Source organism: Etheostoma spectabile, chromosome 17 (genome assembly GCF_008692095.1).
Source record: "Etheostoma spectabile isolate EspeVRDwgs_2016 chromosome 17, UIUC_Espe_1.0, whole genome shotgun sequence".
Classification (NCBI taxonomy): Eukaryota; Metazoa; Chordata; class Actinopteri; order Perciformes; family Percidae; genus Etheostoma; species Etheostoma spectabile.
Window position 1 is genome coordinate 14,202,654 of NC_045749.1, and position 20,466 is coordinate 14,223,119.

The 20,466-nt window shown below is 38.0% G+C and overlaps 1 protein-coding gene across 2 annotated transcripts; it reads left to right on the forward strand.

Annotated features, from left to right (window-relative positions):
• Positions 1-13,177: 13,177 nt before the first annotated feature.
• Positions 13,178-20,294, forward strand: fam83b (family with sequence similarity 83 member B). 2 transcript variants are annotated; one of them, XR_004335942.1, is made up of 6 exons: positions 13,178-13,357; positions 14,446-14,925; positions 15,987-16,151; positions 16,635-16,759; positions 17,068-19,875; positions 20,034-20,294. XR_004335942.1 is itself a non-coding variant. In XM_032541661.1 (5 exons), exons 2-5 carry the CDS (start codon positions 14,467-14,469, stop codon positions 19,109-19,111), a joined length of 2,793 nt encoding a protein of 930 aa, XP_032397552.1. In that variant the 5' UTR covers positions 13,178-13,357; positions 14,446-14,466; the 3' UTR covers positions 19,112-20,294. The 2 variants fall into 2 exon arrangements, 1 of the variants encoding a protein (XP_032397552.1); XM_032541661.1 differs by having other exon boundaries at positions 17,068-20,294.
• The last annotated feature ends 172 nt before the right edge of the window (positions 20,295-20,466 follow it).

Here is a 20,466-nt window from a genome sequence, read left to right on the forward strand (position 1 = left end):
ATGGTCTAAAGAACAATCAAATCTGATGATATCAACAATCTGTAATTTAGGGTAACTAAATGAAAATGTATTTACCATGCTCACATTCATTTTACTCCTAACTACTAATTCAGCATTCAACACATTATCAGTAATTTAACAGTACATGTTTTCTTACTATGTGTTATCTAATTATCTACTAACCCAATCATATATAATGAAGCCTCCCTTTCTGTATTCATGCCTGTGTGTTTGATTGAACATAAGCCTTGATTTGGGACCAGAATAGCTAAAATAATCTTTTCTATAAAGGCTAAAAATCACAACATACAACATAATGTGACATGTACTGACATCAGTATACCCTGAGGTATAAATAAATGTAGAAATTATGAAATAACATGTGGTATTTCAAGCTTGATATGAGTCGCAGGGGTTGTGGATTTATGTTATTATCTGTCTATAGGGCACAGAGAGTCAGTCTCAGGAAGGTCTAAAAGAACCTCCGAGCCCCAGTCCCACTTTGACACCTACTTTGCTCCCTTGCAATGTACAAGAGAGCTGAATTTCTGAAGACTGACAACATCAAATGAAAAAGGACATCATTCTGATTTCAATTCCCTGATAATATGAGTGAGGGTTTCTGTGGCCACTTTGATGTAACATACTGCAAACTGTGGCTGCAGCTAATAAAGCTGAGATCAGTTGGTTTGAAGTAGTTGGAGCTCAAACTTCCTCTCAGCTGTGCCAGCCAGCTACCATCAAAAGCATGTCGGATGGGTAACAATTGATAACTCTTCTCCAATCTGTGAGAAAATCGGAGTAGGCAAGCCAGAACAAGAACCCAAGGAGCTAATTTCTTGGATGGGCTCGAGGCAGAAACCTTTTGAGAACATAATCTTTTTTTTAAATTTTACTCCAGAAGGTTAAAAAAAACATTGTACTGAATTGATTTTTGTAACTGTCCTAAAATGTGTTTTAGCATTCATAAAAGAAAAAGGTTTAACTGTACAAGGATGACCTATTCTTACTTTAGGCTGACGGAAAACTCCTTGAATACAGAATTATTTTTTTTACTGAAAGAACTCCAGAATATGTATGCTGCCACATGACATTGCATTTAAATCATAGTCTGTATGATTTAAACCTTGTTCAATTTTTTTTGTTGTCCTCTTTGTGGATGCAGGATGTTTTTGTGTTGATAGTGTTTAAAAAGAAAGCACAGCAGCCAAATTGAACATTTCCCGTATGGTGTTTGAGGACCCATGTGGGACATACTGTGCTTATCGTGTTTCATTTGCGTGGGTGTTTAGTCAATCTCTATAATGCATTGGAACAATACATAGATTAGGCCGCTCTTGTGAAGTTAACATGTTATGAAAATACATACATGTATTTACTATGATTTTTTAAAACACTGACACAGTCGGGACTCCAATACAAAACAAATGTAATTTAGTTGTACCCATTAGCCTCAGATTTACTTTGTGTTTAGTGATAATTAACAAATGTTAGAATGCTAACATGTTCACAATGCATCCAAGGCTGTTAGAAATGTTAATAGTTTTTCGGGTCTTTGGTCATAAACCAAAGTAGGACAAGGACAAATTAAAGGCGGTGTTACATAAAAAATTAAGGGATTACCAAAGTGAGTATTATTTATCCTGAGGGAGACATGTCTGTGCAAAATTACATGGATCAAACTGTTGCCAAGATATTTCATTTTAAATTGGAAATGTAAACCTCATGATGGCGCTAGAGGGATCACTAAAGTCATTGGTATTCATCCTCTGGGGACCATGGATATCCATACCAAACATCATGGCAATAAATCCAATAGTTGTCAGCACCCTGCTGGTGGCAGGGAAGAATAAAGATCAATTATGCATGAAGTTATCCAATGGAACCAGCACACACTTTGTGTGAATGTAGAAAAGCAGAGAAAGGCAAACATCCAGACACAGCATAGAACCGTGAGCACAAGTGGCAGCAAGAGATCTTACAAAGCTGTGGAGACATGCAGCAGCCAGCCAGAAAGGAGAATTGTGTATAGAGTGTTCTGCCAACAAACATGAAGAAAGTAGTGCAGGAAAAAAACAGAAAACAGATGAGTGGAAAAACAAGCCGGGATAGCATTCTCCACAAACCTATTAAAATGCACCAGTGCCACTGTAGTAATGCAGAGGGAAAGATTCGCTTTGGCCTGGTGGTGCAGTGTAGAGAAGTTTCCAACACCAGCCTGATTGACTTAAATCGATGGCTACTGTAACTGACTCTGTAGTAATGCAGAGGCAAAGATTCGCTTTGGCCTCGTGGTGCAGTGTAGAGAAGTTTCCAACACCAGCCCGATTGATGGCTACTGTAACTAACTTTTTTGACCTTGACCCAAACTTGAAGTTTGATGTCAATGACTTAAACATCATGTTCTCTCTCCATCGTCCTCCCTCTCTCTCTCTCTCTCTCTCTCTCTCTCTCTCTCTCTCTCTCTCTCTCTCTCTCTCTCTCTCTCTCTCTCTCACACACACACAAAGAAACAAGAAATTCAGTGCAACTGTGCAATAAAGTGGTCTGTCAGCTGCTCTATTGGCTAATCCATCACAATCAAATAACACGTACAGTGACAGTGAATACTGAGCCAGGTGATATTACAACACAGCTCTCACTGTGCATTAGTCAGCATTAGTTAGCCAACCATAACTCTATTGCACCCACTCTGCCTTTCCTGCAGTTGGTTTGTCTTTAAACCAGTGAATTAACTTCTGAATGTTGCATGCCCAATAATGACAAAGGAAATTAGGCAAAGCCAGACCTCCTGAGCATTTTGGGTCTTTGGAGATGGGTAATTCTGATTGGACTAGATGTAATTGTCCACATGAAAGATATAATGCTTGTATCATATACATTAAATAGACTGGGGATGTTTTGGAAGAGATGTAAATAGATATGGCAATACTACCATTTTAATTTGGGCACTAAAAACCATCTCAGATTTTTAGCTAAGACCTTGGACAACATTAAAATCTACATTTATTTACACCCCTATGGTAGTGTCCATGTTCAGTTCAGATGGTGCACAAGGAACTCTTTCTAGAGTTCAGTCAATCTGTTAACAAGTGTAAGGGCATTTTTTTTAAACATCTCTTCATAAGTTTTTAGGGTAATAGGGTTTTAGGGTATTTGCAGATAACCAATCCCCATGTGTTTCATATCAAAATGTTGAGAATAAAATCAGCTTTCCCTTCAGTGATGAACATTTTTTCTGTGTAAAGCAATAAATTGGCGCTGAAACTGAAACGTTGATGTTCACCTTTTGAAATTCCTCAAACATCTTTTAAAAACAAACCTTGACTATATGATGTGTTGTACGAATTCTTTTGGTGCTTCAAAAATGATTAAAATAGTATATACATGTCTAAAATGAAATTTTGTAATATTGCTTTTTTGAGTAGGAGTTTTGTCAAACATTGTTTAGACACACGCCAATGCGTCTTTCGTCCTCTGAAGGTTAAGGCTGAATGTATCAGTGAAATGTTCACTCATAACCTTTTTCTTTTTAACTACGTGTAGCAATGATTCCATGTATGGTTATGTTTAGACAATTAGGGCACGTACTTGGAGAAAGATCATCATCTTGATTAAATAATAAAGAGGTCAACTGTGATTTGAACAGTCTTTTTAATCTTTCCCTAATATTTACCAAATTGCTTTTGTTGCCTAAACCTAACCCTACACAGGACTCAGGATGAGTAACAGTTTTTATTGTGTAGGTGTTTTATCACTGTGGCCCCTCAGGAAAAAACTTGTCCAGCCTTTAGGATCCTCAGCTCAACTCTGTTATTCCCTCAGCTCTTATACTTTAAAGGCCCCATGGCATGAAAATTTCACTTTATGAGGTTTTCTAACATCAATACGTGTTCCCCCAGCCTGCCAATAGTCCCCCAGTGGCTAGAAATGGTGATAGGTATAAACTGAGCCCTAGGTATCCTGCTCTGCCTTTGAGAAAATGAAAACTCAGATGGGCCGATCTGGATTCTGGCCCCTTATGATCATAAGGGGCACCTTGCCACCTTGCCCCCCGCCTCTCTCCTCCTCAAAAGTTACAGACTCAGAAATGGTACATACTAAGGAAAGCTCATTGTGGGACTGGCTCTAGTGGCTGTAATTCTGCACCAAGGCTGAATTTTGGGAAAGAGACTATCTGGGGGGCAGAAACAATGCTGACAATGAGAAAAAGACTGCATGTTTATTCTGGAATCTAATATAATATGTAATTCTCACATCCCATCGGTGTTAAATAATACGTTCTTTTGGTAAGTGGAATTTTTCGTTTAAAAGTAAAGAGCACTTGAGCATTTACTGGATTTTTATTTCATTTCCTCAGTACCCCTAATTTGAAGACAGTTTTACAAAGGAGTTAAACGGATCAGACGCTGTATCCTCAGGTATCTGCTGGTGTTAGTTATGCAAACTACTGCGACTACTTCTTTCAAGCGTTCTTTAGTATTTCTGGGTTATTAATGAAGCTGTCAACAGTCTGGTGCAGAGGAAAAATCCTATATTTTATAAAAAGGATCTTTAATTAAAAGGCGGGATAGTTTCTGCAGACTTTCAGTGGAATTCAAACACATGACCTTTATGGATTTGTGCATTAAAGTAATCCAAATCATGATCATAACTGACACATGTGAATAGAAGCGTCACAAAGATTGTGTTTATTGCATGTCTATTGTATTGAATTGCATCAGACAGGTGTACAGTACATACTGTAATAAACTTGAGAACTTTTCAAGGGCAGTAGTTACAAATTCTTAGACAAGTTATCCACAACTGCATTGTATGCTGCAATTATGTTTAGTCTGTACCCACTTGTCACCGCATAAAAAAACATTAACTGTGTTCATGTGAAAACATTTAATGCCAGATTGATTTAACATCTTTGCTCGAATCTATAAAAACATGCAAGCGATTTGCTTATCTATTTATCTAAATTTGTTTTAATAGTGTATGAAAAGGTTAAATATAGCATGTTTGTGTTTGTTGCTTTTTCACAGGAGACATTTTGGCATGTTAAAGCAGATAAACACTCCATTTAATCCTTTAGTTCTTGGGTTTTGGTTTTGAAAAGGCAGTAAAAAACTATACCACTTTTCAAACTCTTCAGATGCTGAGTATCCCTTTTATCAAAGCTTTATGCACCACACTTCAGCAAGTGCAAGGCAAATCCAAGGCTTGGCAGGCTGTCCATAGTTACAGATGCAAAGCAATTTTTGAACACTGTTTGGGATTTGGGTTTATCTAACAGTCAAATGTCACCTCTGTTGAATGTATAATGTTAGTTAACAATCAAGTTCCTTTTTTCTCAATGTGTCAAATATGTTTTAAAAACAAAGACTGTGACCACAAATGAGTAATGCAATGCCAATTATTGTACATTAACTCAGAAGTTTGTAGACCACCTAAACATAAAATACTATGTGGTTGTAAATGATCCATGATATATTTCATTGGATTCTACATGAGCTTTATTCTTCCACATGTCCCTGCTCCCTACAGCACATCATCACAAGATGCAGTGTGTCACATAATGACTGCATCTTCTGACAGCTTAATACTCTAATGCATTATTCCCAACCTTCACCGACCCAGCATTCAATCACAGGCTTTTACGGGGTTAGTATTGCTTCATCAAAATACATGTCCTAAATAGCAATAGTATGTTACCATGTTCAAACACAAAAAACAAAAACAAAAGCACGTTTTATTTACTATACGTGTGGAGATCTTATTGGAAATCCTCTAACATGCTAAATGGTTCCTGAATATTAAAAGAGGGTAATTATTTTTGGCTTTAATTGTGTTCAACCAAATATTTGTATTGTTGTCATTATAATTACTTTAAAGAATTTAATAGAAGACAACTTTATTTGGTTTGTGTATAGCTGCTGATATAATCAGTGCTAAATAAATGCAGAAATTGTCATCTTGACTCTTTAAAGTGTCCCTGAATGTAGCATCAGTAGGAAATGGTGAGTGGAACTAACTTCAAAGTTGATTTTGGTATTTTCAACATTTCCTCTGTCCTCTCACCCGTGGGTCAATGATGTTTTTGCACAACTTGGAACAAGAAGGGAGAACTGGGGGAAGATAAGCCTATGTCTTCAATTTTGTTGAATTGACTTTTAACAGAGCATTGAATACTGCGTTTTTGTTAATATCTATTATGAAGTGTTGAAATGCGAGCAATGCATATTCTTTCGTGTCTTTGTGCAGAAAGAGGCAGTACAATCTTTTACACACAGCTCTACAGTATGTGGGTGCACTTTTTAGTGGTATAGGAACAAACTAGACTCAAATCTTATTAGGAGATGTAGCTGTCTTTTTCGGCCATCGGAGGGTAGATCCTGGACACTGTTGGGTTTTCATTAAGTAATAGATGAGTCAGTATTAAACATAGAAATGAAAATGAACAATGGGTTGTTTTTTAAGATAGGAAAATGATGGGAAAATGATGGGAAATTTCTTAATTTATCAAATCATTTCCACTGCATCATCACTTATCATCCATGTAAACACGTGGAAACCCAAACATAGAGACTTCTGTGTCTATGTCACTTACTTCCTCTTTTTAAATTGTGTTTTTCCCACTAAGACTTAATTAAATACAAAATCCCCATGTCCTCATAGAGGAAAATACAATTCAAAGGTGTTTTCCCTTGATTACGAGATAAAGAGCTCATAATTACATGAAACAAAGTCATACTTATGGAATAGTAAGACAAAAGTATGAGATACTGAAGTCTGTTCTCTTTTATTTTTTATGTATAGTGAAGTTATCAGTAAGTCAACAAATCAGTAAAATTTGGAAGATTATTAAAAGTCTAGTAACAATATTCAAGATTTAAGGTATAGTTTTTTTTTATTTCTGCTGCCTATATTATATTTCAAGTTCTATGTGCCTTTATCGTTTCTATCCCTCATTATCTCCAATTAAAATAAAGAGAAAAGGTATTAGACACGTTGGAATTGATCAAGATTGCAAAAAGGCATGATAATAATAATCAGTGAAAGGCTAAATGGGCTATTGAACTAATTCTTTTATTTAATTAACTTATTTGACCAACGTCTGCCACTCTCTGTTTTGAAGGCCAATTTCCACTGGTCTTTAAGAGCTTGCAGTGTATTTAGAGGTATATACACACCAGAGAATTATTTGGATTGATTATTTAGATGAGCGTAGCACAGGAAACAAATCAAGCGTTGGCGTCAGTTCTGGTAGGCCAAGTAAACAAGACTGCTAAGATGCTGCTAACCGCTATTGGCCAACAATGACATACGCTTCCATGCCATTCCACTGCTCTGTTCATATGGGGGAATAGTCTCAAACTGTGTGAGCGTCCCCTAATGCTGCTGCTGCTGTTCCCTGACTCTCTACTCGTTCATGGTGCTCATGAAAGGTCAAGGGACTTCTCTGAACAGAGCCATACAGCCAAATTTAATTAGTAATTTATTCAATAACATTTCTTAAAGCATATTTATTGTCTGTGTTGTTCTTGACTTAATGGACCTGACAGAACTCACAAAGAAAAGCTGCAGGTGTTAGCACAGCCACAAAAAAATGGACTTTCTCTCTGACATCTAGAGTGTCAGTGGCGTGCTTTGAGGATCACAGAAACAAGAAATTGACATCTAACAACTGTTCCCAGCTGGAGAACAGTGTGACAGCGAGAGCTGATAACACCGTTTGACATCACCATTCTGACTGCGGCAAAACCAAAAATAGGATGTTTTTTTCTAATTTCCATCTCTATCTGTAGCCACAACCTTTATTCCAATCCTGGAGAGGCTGACGGTGGCGTGGCTACCTCATACAGTAACACAGTAAAATAATGTGGACAGACATTGCACTGAAAGTTGGAAGCCAAGTTGGATTACATTAAGAGATTTTTGTTTTGCAGAATTGTCATATGATGGCATTTTTTCTTCTTCCCATCATTAAGTGATTAGCCTCGCTTTGCCAGACCCTCCTCCAAAGCGCGCTGAAGGAGGGTCTGGCCACTCCACATAGCATTCGGGGATGAGAGGAAAACGTGCTCTGGATAAATTTAATTTATTTAAACCAATCAGAATCATCATGGGTGGGGCTAAACTCTGCACAGAGCCGCTGCAAAATAGTCATGCGAGAGAAAACTCAGATTGGATATGGTAGACTATGAAGTGATTTAGCGGCTGCCTATCTTATTGTGGTCAATAAATGTCAGTTCATCAAAATAGATGTTTTGTAATTTATTAATAACAACTATAGGAAAAATTAGTACCTAAACCTAGCTTTAGTTTTAGCCAAGGCTATCTCACAAGCTAGCTTTGAGATAGGTGCTTACCCACTGCTAGTACCAGCTCTGCTCCAGTCAACTTGGCGCGGTGCCCTGTCCTCCTTTTCCATTGCAGATTTAGTAATGCCTCATGCGTGTGGCTTGCGTGGCTGGTCGTCACAGCGACGCCACAGGAAATTGCCGTGACTTACCGCGACTCACACAGAGATAGTTGAAGGTGTGTTGTTTTTGATTCTCGGCATGTGTCTGTTGCCACAACCAGAAAACAGAAATTTTGTATCAAAAGAAGCTGGAGGCAGAAATTAAAAACACTGTGGCTAAACTGTTTAAAAATGGAGGGTTTGTTCATCACACCCCCGTCTGACGCTAGCAATGATGGCGCAGTGATTAGTGACGATTCACTCTGACCAATCAGTAGTCTGCAGGGTTTCATGTCCCCTCTTGGTATCGCCTCAGCTCGCTCGCAGCTTGGAACCTCAACGGAGGTGATACTAAAAAAAGTACCTGTTGGCAGATTTCCAGGTACTTTCTTTCCATAATGGAAAAACAAAACCATGTAAACCAGGTATCATGTAATGGAATAACGCCGTTACTGTACTTTAACTGTCTGGTTGCTTCAAAGTTTACGTTTGATTTTCAGTCACTGCAAATTTATAAAGCCGTTTCTCAAGAATCACATATTTCTATAGTATTTGTATAAAGTAAAACAGATGTCAGAAATTCTGATACAGGTTATACTTAACTAATACATTTGACCAACTACGGTACATTGCCATTGTTTTGCCTTTGTAAGGCAGCATACCAGCACCTGACCTCTGATTGCTCATGTTTCTAATATTTGTTTTGAGAAGTAGCAAGTAGCTGAATGTTTGCATGGCAGTAGAATTTGATTTCTGCGGCCTCCCATCATTTATTACTTCCTTGTTCTACAAGCTGACTGACTTCATAATATCAACCACCAAACAAGCTGTTATCAACCATGTGGTTGTACAACTCTCCTTCCTGTGTTTAAACAACACATTCTCACGAAGAGGTTTGTATGACGTCACGCGCCTCAGCGGAGACATCCAGATAAAGCATTTACAGTGCAACCTGTAATTCAAATCAACCGACAACTTTGATGTCACCTTTTATACAAACCTTTTATCATGCCGCTTACATTTCAAACATTATCATTATTACAATATAATTATAATTATAATTATAATTATGTGTCTGCTCAGTGTGTTGCTCAGTCTCTGTTGGATTTTTCTCAAAAGAAAACTATTCAAAATACTTGTTTTTACAGTCACACGTAAATAACTTTGTTCAAGTTATTTTCGTGTGACTGTGAAAAGAAATATTTTGAATATTTTTTTCTATGTATAGTTATTTAGTTTTTTTCAAAGCCATGGTGGCACGCTAAGTGATTATTAAATGCCTTTGAGACTGATCTGTCTTCTTAGTATTTTGTGTTCACTCAGTGGTCATATTCATGCTAATGTGAATCAGACGACTGAACTACACTCAACACTTGCTCAGACTTGCCAGTATGAGCCAAGAACCGCCTGGGGAACTGAACATGATGACAGCAAGGAGCAGGGATTGGGTGTCACAAAAGGTGACTCACATGGAGGCCGCTTCAGGAAAAGAAAACTCCCTGTGACTTAATGCATAGGTTACTTTATCTCCACACACACCCAGATACAAGACACAACTCAACAATGCACAGATATCTTGTTCTTCATGGGCCGTTGCAGGTGAAGCCACAGTGGATCTTAAGAAAAGAATGGAGTGTCTTCGTATTCCTCTTACATATCACACACTCTATCATTGTTGTTGGCTTGAAGGAAGAGTTTGACATTTTTGTACAAATTAAACAATATAACATGTTATTTAATGAGTCTTGGAGGTGTAGTAGGAGGATTTTGTTACTCCCGGTATTCCAGTGTTTATGCTAAAATAAGCTAAGCTACGTGGCTGTTGGCTGCAGCTTCATATTCAGGGCATGCAGAAATGAGTTGTTAAATGAGTTGTTTTGATCTTAATCTAGAAAAAAAGCACACAAGCATATTTCCCAAAAAAAACAGAAAATTACCATATAGGTAGATTGTGCAAGCCGCTCATAGAACCCATAGTTTTGTGGCTGTAGTAATTATCACAAGAGCTAATGAGAAAGCGACACAACAAAGTATAAGAGTGCCACATAACAATCAAACACAGGACCTTTACTTAGGTGACCTGGGTTTGTGTTCCATTTGAAACCAAAAGTGAAGTGTTACTTTGAAATTAATAGAGTTTTATGGATCTTAGTCCAATGATGTTGATTATGTCACTTTACGTCCTCATGTTAGTAGTTTTAAGCCTCCTTTTTAGACAATACACAATGTTTTACTAACTCAAAAATAACTTAGTAGGCAAGTTTTGTTGCGTAAACTAGTTCCATTTCACTACTTTTACTATGTGTTTGAACAGTTGTATGTGTTGTTTGTGTATGTATTGGGAGTACTTGAAAATTTACCAATAATTAATTCATGTATGAGGATGTGTTAATCATTAGAGTATTGTTAACGGTCAAACTGAATGTTTTAGTTCTGTCTCAAACTGGAGCTCCATGCTGGGAAAATCTCTTGTGCAGTGTATTTGCATGTCCAGGCATTTAGTGGTGACATCAGTGTGTGCCTGTGTGTACATGCTACAGCCAGTGTAAGAACTGGTGTCATTCAGCCAAATTATTATTTACTAGTTATTAGTTATTTAGAGCTTAAGGATATTTTACATAAAAACCTGGACTGACCTGTGAAATGCTTTGGGGCTGATTGTGGAGATACTCTGAAGCTGGATGAAATCCAAAAGCTAAAGTTTCTTGACCACTGTAAAACCACTGTAGAGTTAAAACATTATTCCTGTCACACTGGGGCCTTCCAGGCATTGTTGGTGTCTGATTAACTGTTTTGAAGCAGTACTAATTGATTTTAAGAGTGAATTGAGAAAAACTCACACACAGGCACTTTAATGAAAAACCTTACTCCTTACTACTAATATAAAACCCACTTCCAGTAATATCACTTGAATAATTTCTCTTGTGTGCTGTTCTCAATTTTGTAGTTTTAGTATAGCAAATCTTTTTTAACCTGAACAATTTTACTGTGAGATCGTCATGGTCTTGCAAAAGGATCCCAGTAAAATCCAAGTATTTTTTTCAGTAAGAAATAACTAAAAACATTTCCGATTATTTTTTTCAGTTAATCTTATTTGAGTCCTGCTTGAATGGATTGTAGCATGTGAACATTTAGGGTTGTAGGTAAACTTTTTAAAGTTTTGTGTATTTACTGAATGAAAAGAACTGGAAAACCAGGTTATCTTCACAAAAGAATAAAAAGGTGTTATTGCCTCCACACAGTATTATTGCTGCATGTGCGCAGTCTGAGTATCAGCAGTGTTTACAATATGAATGTAATCATGATGCAATGAACACACAATATGTACTGTAAATATTCATGGATCAGAGTGTCAATGTGACACATTGTGACTTACATGTCCATTGAATAAACCACCTCAACTTCAACTAGCATGTAAATTCTGTTGTCCAAACATGTTTTTTTTCCAATGAAGAAAACAATTAAAAATCAAATCATTTTTACCTGACAAGAACTTACACTAGAACCAGTAATTCAAGCTTTCATTTCATCCTGGTTAGAATACTGCAATGAACTCTTCTCATGTGTCACACAACTAAACTCAATAAACTAGAGTTGCTAATTCAAAACTCTGTAGCCAGACTCACATCTAGGTCAAACATGAAGGAACAAATAACTGGTTTAAAAATCACTTCATTGGCTCCCAGTTCACTTGTAGATTTTTTTAAATTTTAATGATCACTTTTGAGGCTTGTAGGCGGATAGCTGACCTCCTGCCCCACTCCGAGCCTGACTGCTACCTGAGATCCTTTGGCAGGTCTTTCCTGGCCATTTCTCGGTCAAACCTGAAAACTTAAGGTGACCGGGTCTTTTCTCTTCTGAGCTTTTTTAAGAAAAGTGCTTTATTAATGAAGGTATTATTATTTCTCTTGTGTTTTGCAAAGTAATCAATTTTTGCCTTCCTAAAAAACACTCATAATTTTTGTACAATAAATACAAAAGATATATTGATAAATTCCACAAACATGTCTTTTAGCCTTCAAGGCAATACTTGTCATTGTATGCTTTTGTGAACTGGCATTGGGGATTGCAGCTCCTCCATGCAGAAGTTACATCATGAGCCAGTTTCTCAAGTGACTTAGTGAAAGCTGACCAGACAGGACGAACAATGCCAAACGTCACCAATATGAATCTATCGTTGTATCTTAATCAGTCCTCCTATTAGCAAGATTTTACATAATAAGGAAAAGGAAGAATGCTCACAAAATCTCTATTATTGCTTTGTGCTCAATGTCTGGATCCTTTCTGCATTTACAAGGACAGCAGAAGTGCTTTTTTGTTGACAGACGCAATACCAGCTCTGTCCCCACCACAGTGTGGATAGGTCCACCCTGATATTTCAGCCACATCAAGTAAAGTAAAGTGACTTTATTTGGGTTTGTGGGCATCTTCTCATTAAGAAAGTTGCAACTTTTGTCACCTGATGCATATCAAGAAATACAAAGCAAGTAAATGTTGAAGCAAAATCATGCATTATTGTGTCAGTATGTGTGAATTTTACAGCACTAGACAGCTCACTTTGCCAAGGTCCAGTACCACTAACCCTGAAGTATTCATCAAAGCCTCTTTGATTATCTTGATATTCGTTAGAGTGAACTTTGTTCCTGAAGAGAGGAGGGGAGTGGCTAAATGTCTCAAACAGGTTTATGGCTGCCTGTGAGCAAGTTTCCAACCAAACCATTTGCATGTCAAAACTGGAATCCACACCCTGCGAATGCAGAGTGCTTATCATGTTGAGACACCTCCTTGTCTTTGTCTCGTTCAGCAGGCAGGTTCTCCAAATATTGAACATAAGCTGAACATATATAAATCTGAGAGGGATACTCACGGAGCAGTCAAGAGGATTTTAACAAAGATCACAGTTCAAATGTAAGTTGCTGTTGTTGAGCATAAGATAATGTAGTAGTGACTAGCGTTTAGCAAGAAGCAGCGCCGCTGTTAGAATATTGAGCACCTCAGTTTTCCACTGAAAAGTGGGAAGTTTTTAAATGAATATCGTGTTTGTACAAAGTTGTGAAGTGCAGTAAAGGTAATGATTAAATTGTAACAGCTGCTGAAGGTTTTTTTATTATTACTTTTCGTTATAGTTTGCCGTATCTATTTAAATGAGATACAGCAGAGTTAATGCTGACTTCAATGGATCTTTGACATGCAAAACTGAAAATAGATATATGATTGTATAAGCAGGGACTAGAGCCTGTATAAATAAAAGAAACAGAAACAGAGGAAACAGAGGAAAGACAGCTTCACTCATACATAATACCGGCATCTGAAAGTTAACAAACTCTCCATGTTGGGCTGGCAGCCGTACAGCTGTTATAAATCCAAGATTTATCTTGCTTCTCTGTTTTCTTGACTTTTAAATATATAAGATATGGCAGATGACATACTAAAGTGAAATGCTTGCATCTTTAACATGCCACTTGTTTCTGTGCTTTTATCCAGTGAGGATTGAAGTGTGTCATCATCATATCATTTCAAAGTGTTTTAAATAAAATGACATTAACCTTAGGTTTTATCCCATATGTTTTTTTTCAAAAGAGAATGGTTTGTTGCAAGCTATTACTACATTTTCATTGAGAGAATTATTCAACACATGCAAACCACGTTTTACTTTTATTTTTGAAAAATGAATTATTCAAATGGAAACCTAACGTGGAGGCATACTAAAATAACGAACAGGTTCAGTGTCTGTAAATGATGAGTCAGTTTTCATGATGTGGCTTGTTTGAAGCAAATCTCATTTACCATCAACCGTAGAAATAACAGGCAAGAAATGTCCTGTGTAATACTGTTAAAGAACAGATGGAAATATTGAGTGTGTATTGCAATTTTTTTGACTTCAACATTTTGAAAAATGCAGGCCTCTTTACTACTGTGGTACACACACACACTGCAACAGTGTTTGTTCTCTGATCCTGACATCCTGTCACTGATTTATATCATTTTCCTCTCAGGTGCTGAAACGTTCTGGAGTGATGGAGTCTCCAGAGTTTTCCCTGCTGTCTTCCCTGAGGGGAGAATTAAAGTCAGAGATCCATCCAGATTACATCCAACCCCATTACAGGGAATCATATCGCCTCGCGATTGATCGCCTGGTGAGCAGCGGCAAAGACAGTTACCAAGAGTTACTCAAGGAAGAACGTATTGGAAGCTTCCTCTCTGAGAAAGAGATCCACTTCATCACTGAAAATGTAGAACAGCTCCCACTTCAAACCCATGCAGAGGAAATCAATGGTCCATCGGATAACCAATCATCCTCAGGGACGTACTGGCCCGTGCACTCGGATGTGGAGACGCCAAATTTGGAGTTGGGGTGGCCAGAGGTCATGCATGAAATACTGCAGACAAATATAGATCTGCTTTTTCATCCACCCAGACAAAACAACCCCACAATCAAAGAAGTGATCCGGAAGCAAATTCAGGATGCAAGACAGGTAATCTAATCAAATCTGCAGTATGTACCTGCAACAATGTGCTAAGACAGAATGACCAAAAGCACCAATGTGTGGTGTTCCGACTGACATACAGCAGCTTTGTCCCAGAGCTGCACATTTCTCAGACATACTTTTTTCCCACTGTGTGTAGTTTGTGTTAAGGTATGTAAGTACCTGAACCATATTCAGCACTAGCACTACATCATAGCGTCATATTCATTACACAGTTAATCATAATCTAATTTTTTTGCTCAATATTGTGGTTAGTGGAAAATTAGTGTTCTGATGCATCTTTCCAACAGCATTACTGCGGCACTGGGTCTTAATTGAAGTAACGTACACAGCAGAAGACTGACAGGAATGGATTTAGAGAACAACATATCAATTCAGAAAAAGCGGATCAAAGCTTTTTCTCTGTTTTCCCCATAATAACAACCAGTGCAGAGTAAAGTAATCCAAATTAAATGTCATGGGACGCAACAGCTTGATTTTCTTTCTCTTTTTGAAGGTTGAATAATATTTTTTTAAATGTATGCATATTTTAGATGTTGCATGTATGATTACGATGGTTCATCTGAAAGACAGAAACCTCAGACATAAGAAATTAAACGAGGGAAAGAAAGAAGTCTGAACTGCACACAACATTGTTGGACAGCATAATATTTAATGTTTTGAAATTGCACATTATCATGACAAACGTCCTAGATGAACTGTAATTGCAGTTCTAGTAAAATGAGAGAGAAAAACCTTTAACCTGGTCCTCCACATAGAAAAATGTTTCCCTGGATTCCTCCTTGTGTATCGACACAGTAAAATCATTTTGGTTACTTTCACTATATATGCTTAGCCTGCCTCTGTTTATTCTTGTTTTAGCATTACTTTGATGTTTTATCTGTTTCTAGCTGTCAGACTTGATTTATTTATATTGTATTTATTATTCTTGTTTATAAATGACGACTGTGAGAGTCTGCTCTTCCTTCACAGGTATAGCGTGTAAACTGGTTTTATGCACTCTGATCTTTGGGATGTTGAACTGATCCAGATTCACTTTGTCCACGCAGGTCATTGCCATCGTGATGGACACATTCACTGATGTAGATATATTCAAAGAAGCTGTTGACGCCTCTGTACGCGGAGTCCCGGTCTACGTGCTTTTGGATGATTTCCATTTAAAAAGTTTCCTCACAATGGCCGAAAGTCAAGATGTCAAAATTCAACAACTCAGAGTAACTATTTGATTTAAAATTTTAACTAACTTTATTAGAGTAAGCCTACATTTTGAAAAGTAATTACAAATTCTGAGAGTTAGATGAGAAGATTAATACCGTAATTGATCTTCTCATCTAAATCTCACACATGCATACAAAGCTGCAAATGTTGATTCAAATCTTTTTTTAATGGCCTAGGTACAAAAGTTTAATTTAAAACCTGGTTTCTCCAGCTTGTTTGGGTGGAGTCATCATTATTGTTCTGGGAAAGAGATGCAAAAGATTCAAACACACCCTTTGAGTTCCTAGCAAGTGCACATCACATGCCAGCAACAACAGCTTTGGCACTCTGTGCCTTTCAATTTGTCAGATTAATCTGCACAGTACGTCTGTTGACCACAGATCTTGTTTTTTGACGATTGACATACTCCTTACCTTCTGCCGTAAGAATTAACCATATAAATATTTTCTAACATGTTCCTTTCACTGCTCTGACCGCAGAACATGAGGGTGCGCACTGTGAGGGGTCAGGATTACCTCTGTCGATCAGGAGCTAAATTTCACGGGACAATGGAGCAGAAGTTTCTTTTAGTCGACTGCCAGACAGCGATTTATGGCTCATACAGGTAAATAAAACTGCAGTGGTTAAGACTCCTGAGGCATAAACTAAATGCTTCGTTGCTGTCATCATTTCTTACTGATGCCTTTTGAATAAGATGACCAAACTTTCCAGAGAATGTGCCAACACAAAACAAAAAAAATATTCCCAGATAGTAAGTTAAAACTGCATTGTTTTTGTACTTTTTTGTCTGTAGCTTTTTGCCCCATCTAGATAAAAAGTTAAACACACAAAGCAGCATTTTGAGTGTTCACACATCAGTCTATTTTCGCAACATTAAATTAATAAATAATCTTTGTTTGTGTTTGTTTTCAGCTTTGCGTGGTCATTTGAGAAGATTAATCTGAGCATGGTGCAGGTCATCACAGGCCACCTGGTGAAGTCCTACGACGAGGAGTTTCGAACACTCTACGCACGGTCGACTGTGCCAACTGAACTCTGCCCCCCAGAGGGTTTGTTCCAACGCAACGAGCCACACGGAAAAACGATTTTGCCAAAATATCATTCCACCCAAAAAATTGAGCGCATGGACCATTTGAGGCATACGCTGGACACAGTCTATCGGAAGACCTGTGAGAGGAAACTAGGCGTGAGAGACCTTGAGGAGAGGCTCTTTGAAGAGGAACCTAACAATTTTGTGCCCTTGATTGAGAATGGGATCGGCATTCAGAACAAGATGCCCCAATATCAGTCTCCCGAGATGATAAACTTCTTGAAAAGGCACAGCTATGCTGGGGAGAGAGAAGATGGATATATGCCACAGAACATCAGGCCCAGAGCAAGCAACTGGAATATCTCTCGAGAAACAGGAAACGGAATAAACAACTACCCCATGGATAATTACTTACAAGTGCCACAGATACACAGAGGTCAAAACATTCGTCAATCTTACAATGGCAAGGATAAACAGATTGTGTCCATGCAGCAAAACATGCCAACACTAGAGAACACGTCCAAGTCGTTCATGCGCACATTGAGGATTGAGTCCTATCTCAAAAACCCTGACGTCCCATTTGGAGACTCTTGTGACTATTTAGACCAGTTTGAATCACAGGACAAATCTAACTCATTCACACAAGGAAGGTTGAGGTCTTCCCTTGCTTTCAGGTCCCCCATACCAGAGCATATGGACCCAAACAGACACATTAACAACTCCTCAACTGGTGTTAACTCTTCAGCAGCAGCAAACACTCCTTTTCAATACTCATCTAGGCATTGGAATTCAACAGCAGCGGCTGAAAATAGAATAGGTAATAAAGAGTTCATGGTAAAGAGACAAACTTCACAGTTTTTGGATGACAATTGGAATAATTCAAGCTACGGCCCAGGTAGAAACTCCCACCATTCTGTATACGCTAGCTTAGGCAGAGCTAAAGGTGGAGACATAATCACAAACCCAGACATGCAAGCAGACAGTTGGCATAAAAGGCATAGCGTTGCAGATCCAAGATCAAACACTGAGTACATGCATGAATCATCAGATCACATGTATGGACATTTCCCAAGGATTCAAGGGACTAGAAGCACAGCAGGAATCAATGCAGTCAATGGAGGATACAGGTCAAATCTGAAAGAGGATCAGAGATCGGTTTCTCATTACGATGTCAAGAGTGGTACAGACACAAGGAGCCCTGGTAGACTTAATCCCACTTGGCAGGAGCCTCCATCGAGGACTGTGTCCGCAGCAGGCCTGGATGTAGATGGCAATGATTTAACAGCTAAATCCAACAGCATGGGCTCCCAACATTTCCTAAAGCAGAGTTCCAAGAAAATAAAATCCTTACTGAACATACCAGAGAAAAAAGAGAAATCAATAGGAACAATGGAAACACTGAGTCTGAAGTCAGACTGCAGCACAGACACCTTAACAGCTAAGGATGAGGATAGGATATCGTATGGAGGAAAACTTCACCAAAGCACAACCAGCTCTGTTAGGTCCTCCTCAGAGAACCAGAGGAAGCAAATAGAAGACGACCTTCTAAAATCTTCTAAACCTCGATTCAGAACTGAGGAGCCCCAAGCTCCACCCCAAGTCCTTCTCCCTAAACCCAGCACACAGAAGAAACCCAGCTTTTTTGAAAAAAGCGCAAGGCCTGGCCTTGACTTAGGGAGCTGGAACAAAGATCGAGGCACAGAGACTCGTCTTTACAGTAGATTTGAGCCTTTCTGCTCATTTGAGAAGAAACGCTCTATGGACTCTACACAAAGCTTTGGAAACCAAAGAGAGAAAACCAAAGGCCTTCCTAAAGGTGAGGCAGCTATTGAACACAACCTCACCCGATCTGCAAGAAGCCACCATGACAATAAGCTGGAGAAATTCATTCAAAGAGTTGGAAATCTGATCCACAAGAACAAGTAGTGAGTCCACATAGGTCACTTACCAATGCACATTTGACTCATAATGTTTATATATATATACACTAAAGTATATTTCTGGTGACTTTTGAAAATGCTTTTTTTTTTGCAAAAACTGTTTACATTTTTACCCCTGCTTATGTTATTGTGTACAGATGAACTGAATACCATTGACCGGAGAATATGTTTTATATGAATACAATCCTTTATATAGCAAAATCGTAAAAGCTGTCTTTACGTCTGCAATCCACGTCAAACTGAAGCAATATATGTAAACCACAAATGTTGCAGATCTTAAGTTGTAGTTGAGTCAAAATGTCAGACATTGGTAGAATGTATATAATAATATAACATGGTGCTGTTGTTACTATACCATACTAAACTATAGATTATTGTAAAAGTGTTGCAATCAGCATGCAAGCTAACTTACATGATGAAAAGCATACCAACGTCAGAGGTTTTGTGAATGGGGTTTGCAATAATTTTGCACAATGGACCCAACAGGATGAAGTGGACACCAATAATTTTCCAATCATGTCATCTATCCAAGGTTTGTTAAATTATATGAACAGTGTTCTTTAACAGAAAATTCAATGTGCAATACAAGCTCAGTGACAAATACAGGACGCATACTCAGTGACCACTCAGGGATGATTCACTTATTCCACATTTCATACTTAGACTTAGACTTAGACTTCTCTTTATTAATCACTTTTGGGATGACTCCCGCAAGGACATTTAGTCAAGGGGATTGATTTGTGTGTCTATGTATCTAACCCTGGACGCACTTCTGAAAGATTCTCTTCCAGACTTTCAAACCTGTCTGTATATTAGAAACTGAACATTGTGGAAGGCTCTGTATTTTGTATTTTTGTGTTTGTGTACATTCCTATTGTGACATGGATCCCCCTGGGTCTGAAATAAAGTTTATACATATGGAGGAATTTATCTTTTTGATTCATGAATATTCATTCTTTACAGTTAGTTCCTTAGTATTATGACTGAGTATTCAGCTGTATTTAAAACATCTCATATCATTGTTGCTTCCTAGCCAATACCACATTGGTTCCCTGTGTTTTGCCCCAGTGATATTGGTGGAAATGGAGTGGATATTTTTAAACACAGAATACCTTCTGTTAGTGTACTTTCTCTTTATGATGCAGATTAAACACTGATGAAATGTTGGATAACGATTTCTGTGTTTCTTTCTGTCTGCCTTCTGCTGATGAATCATCAATCAAAAGTCTTCATTTACACATAGAGTCCAGCCTTATCTTTTTGTCAATTGATGCTTTGCCAAATTATACAAACAATATGGCCACCAATACAGCTATGAGACAAATCACAGTTTTACTGCTC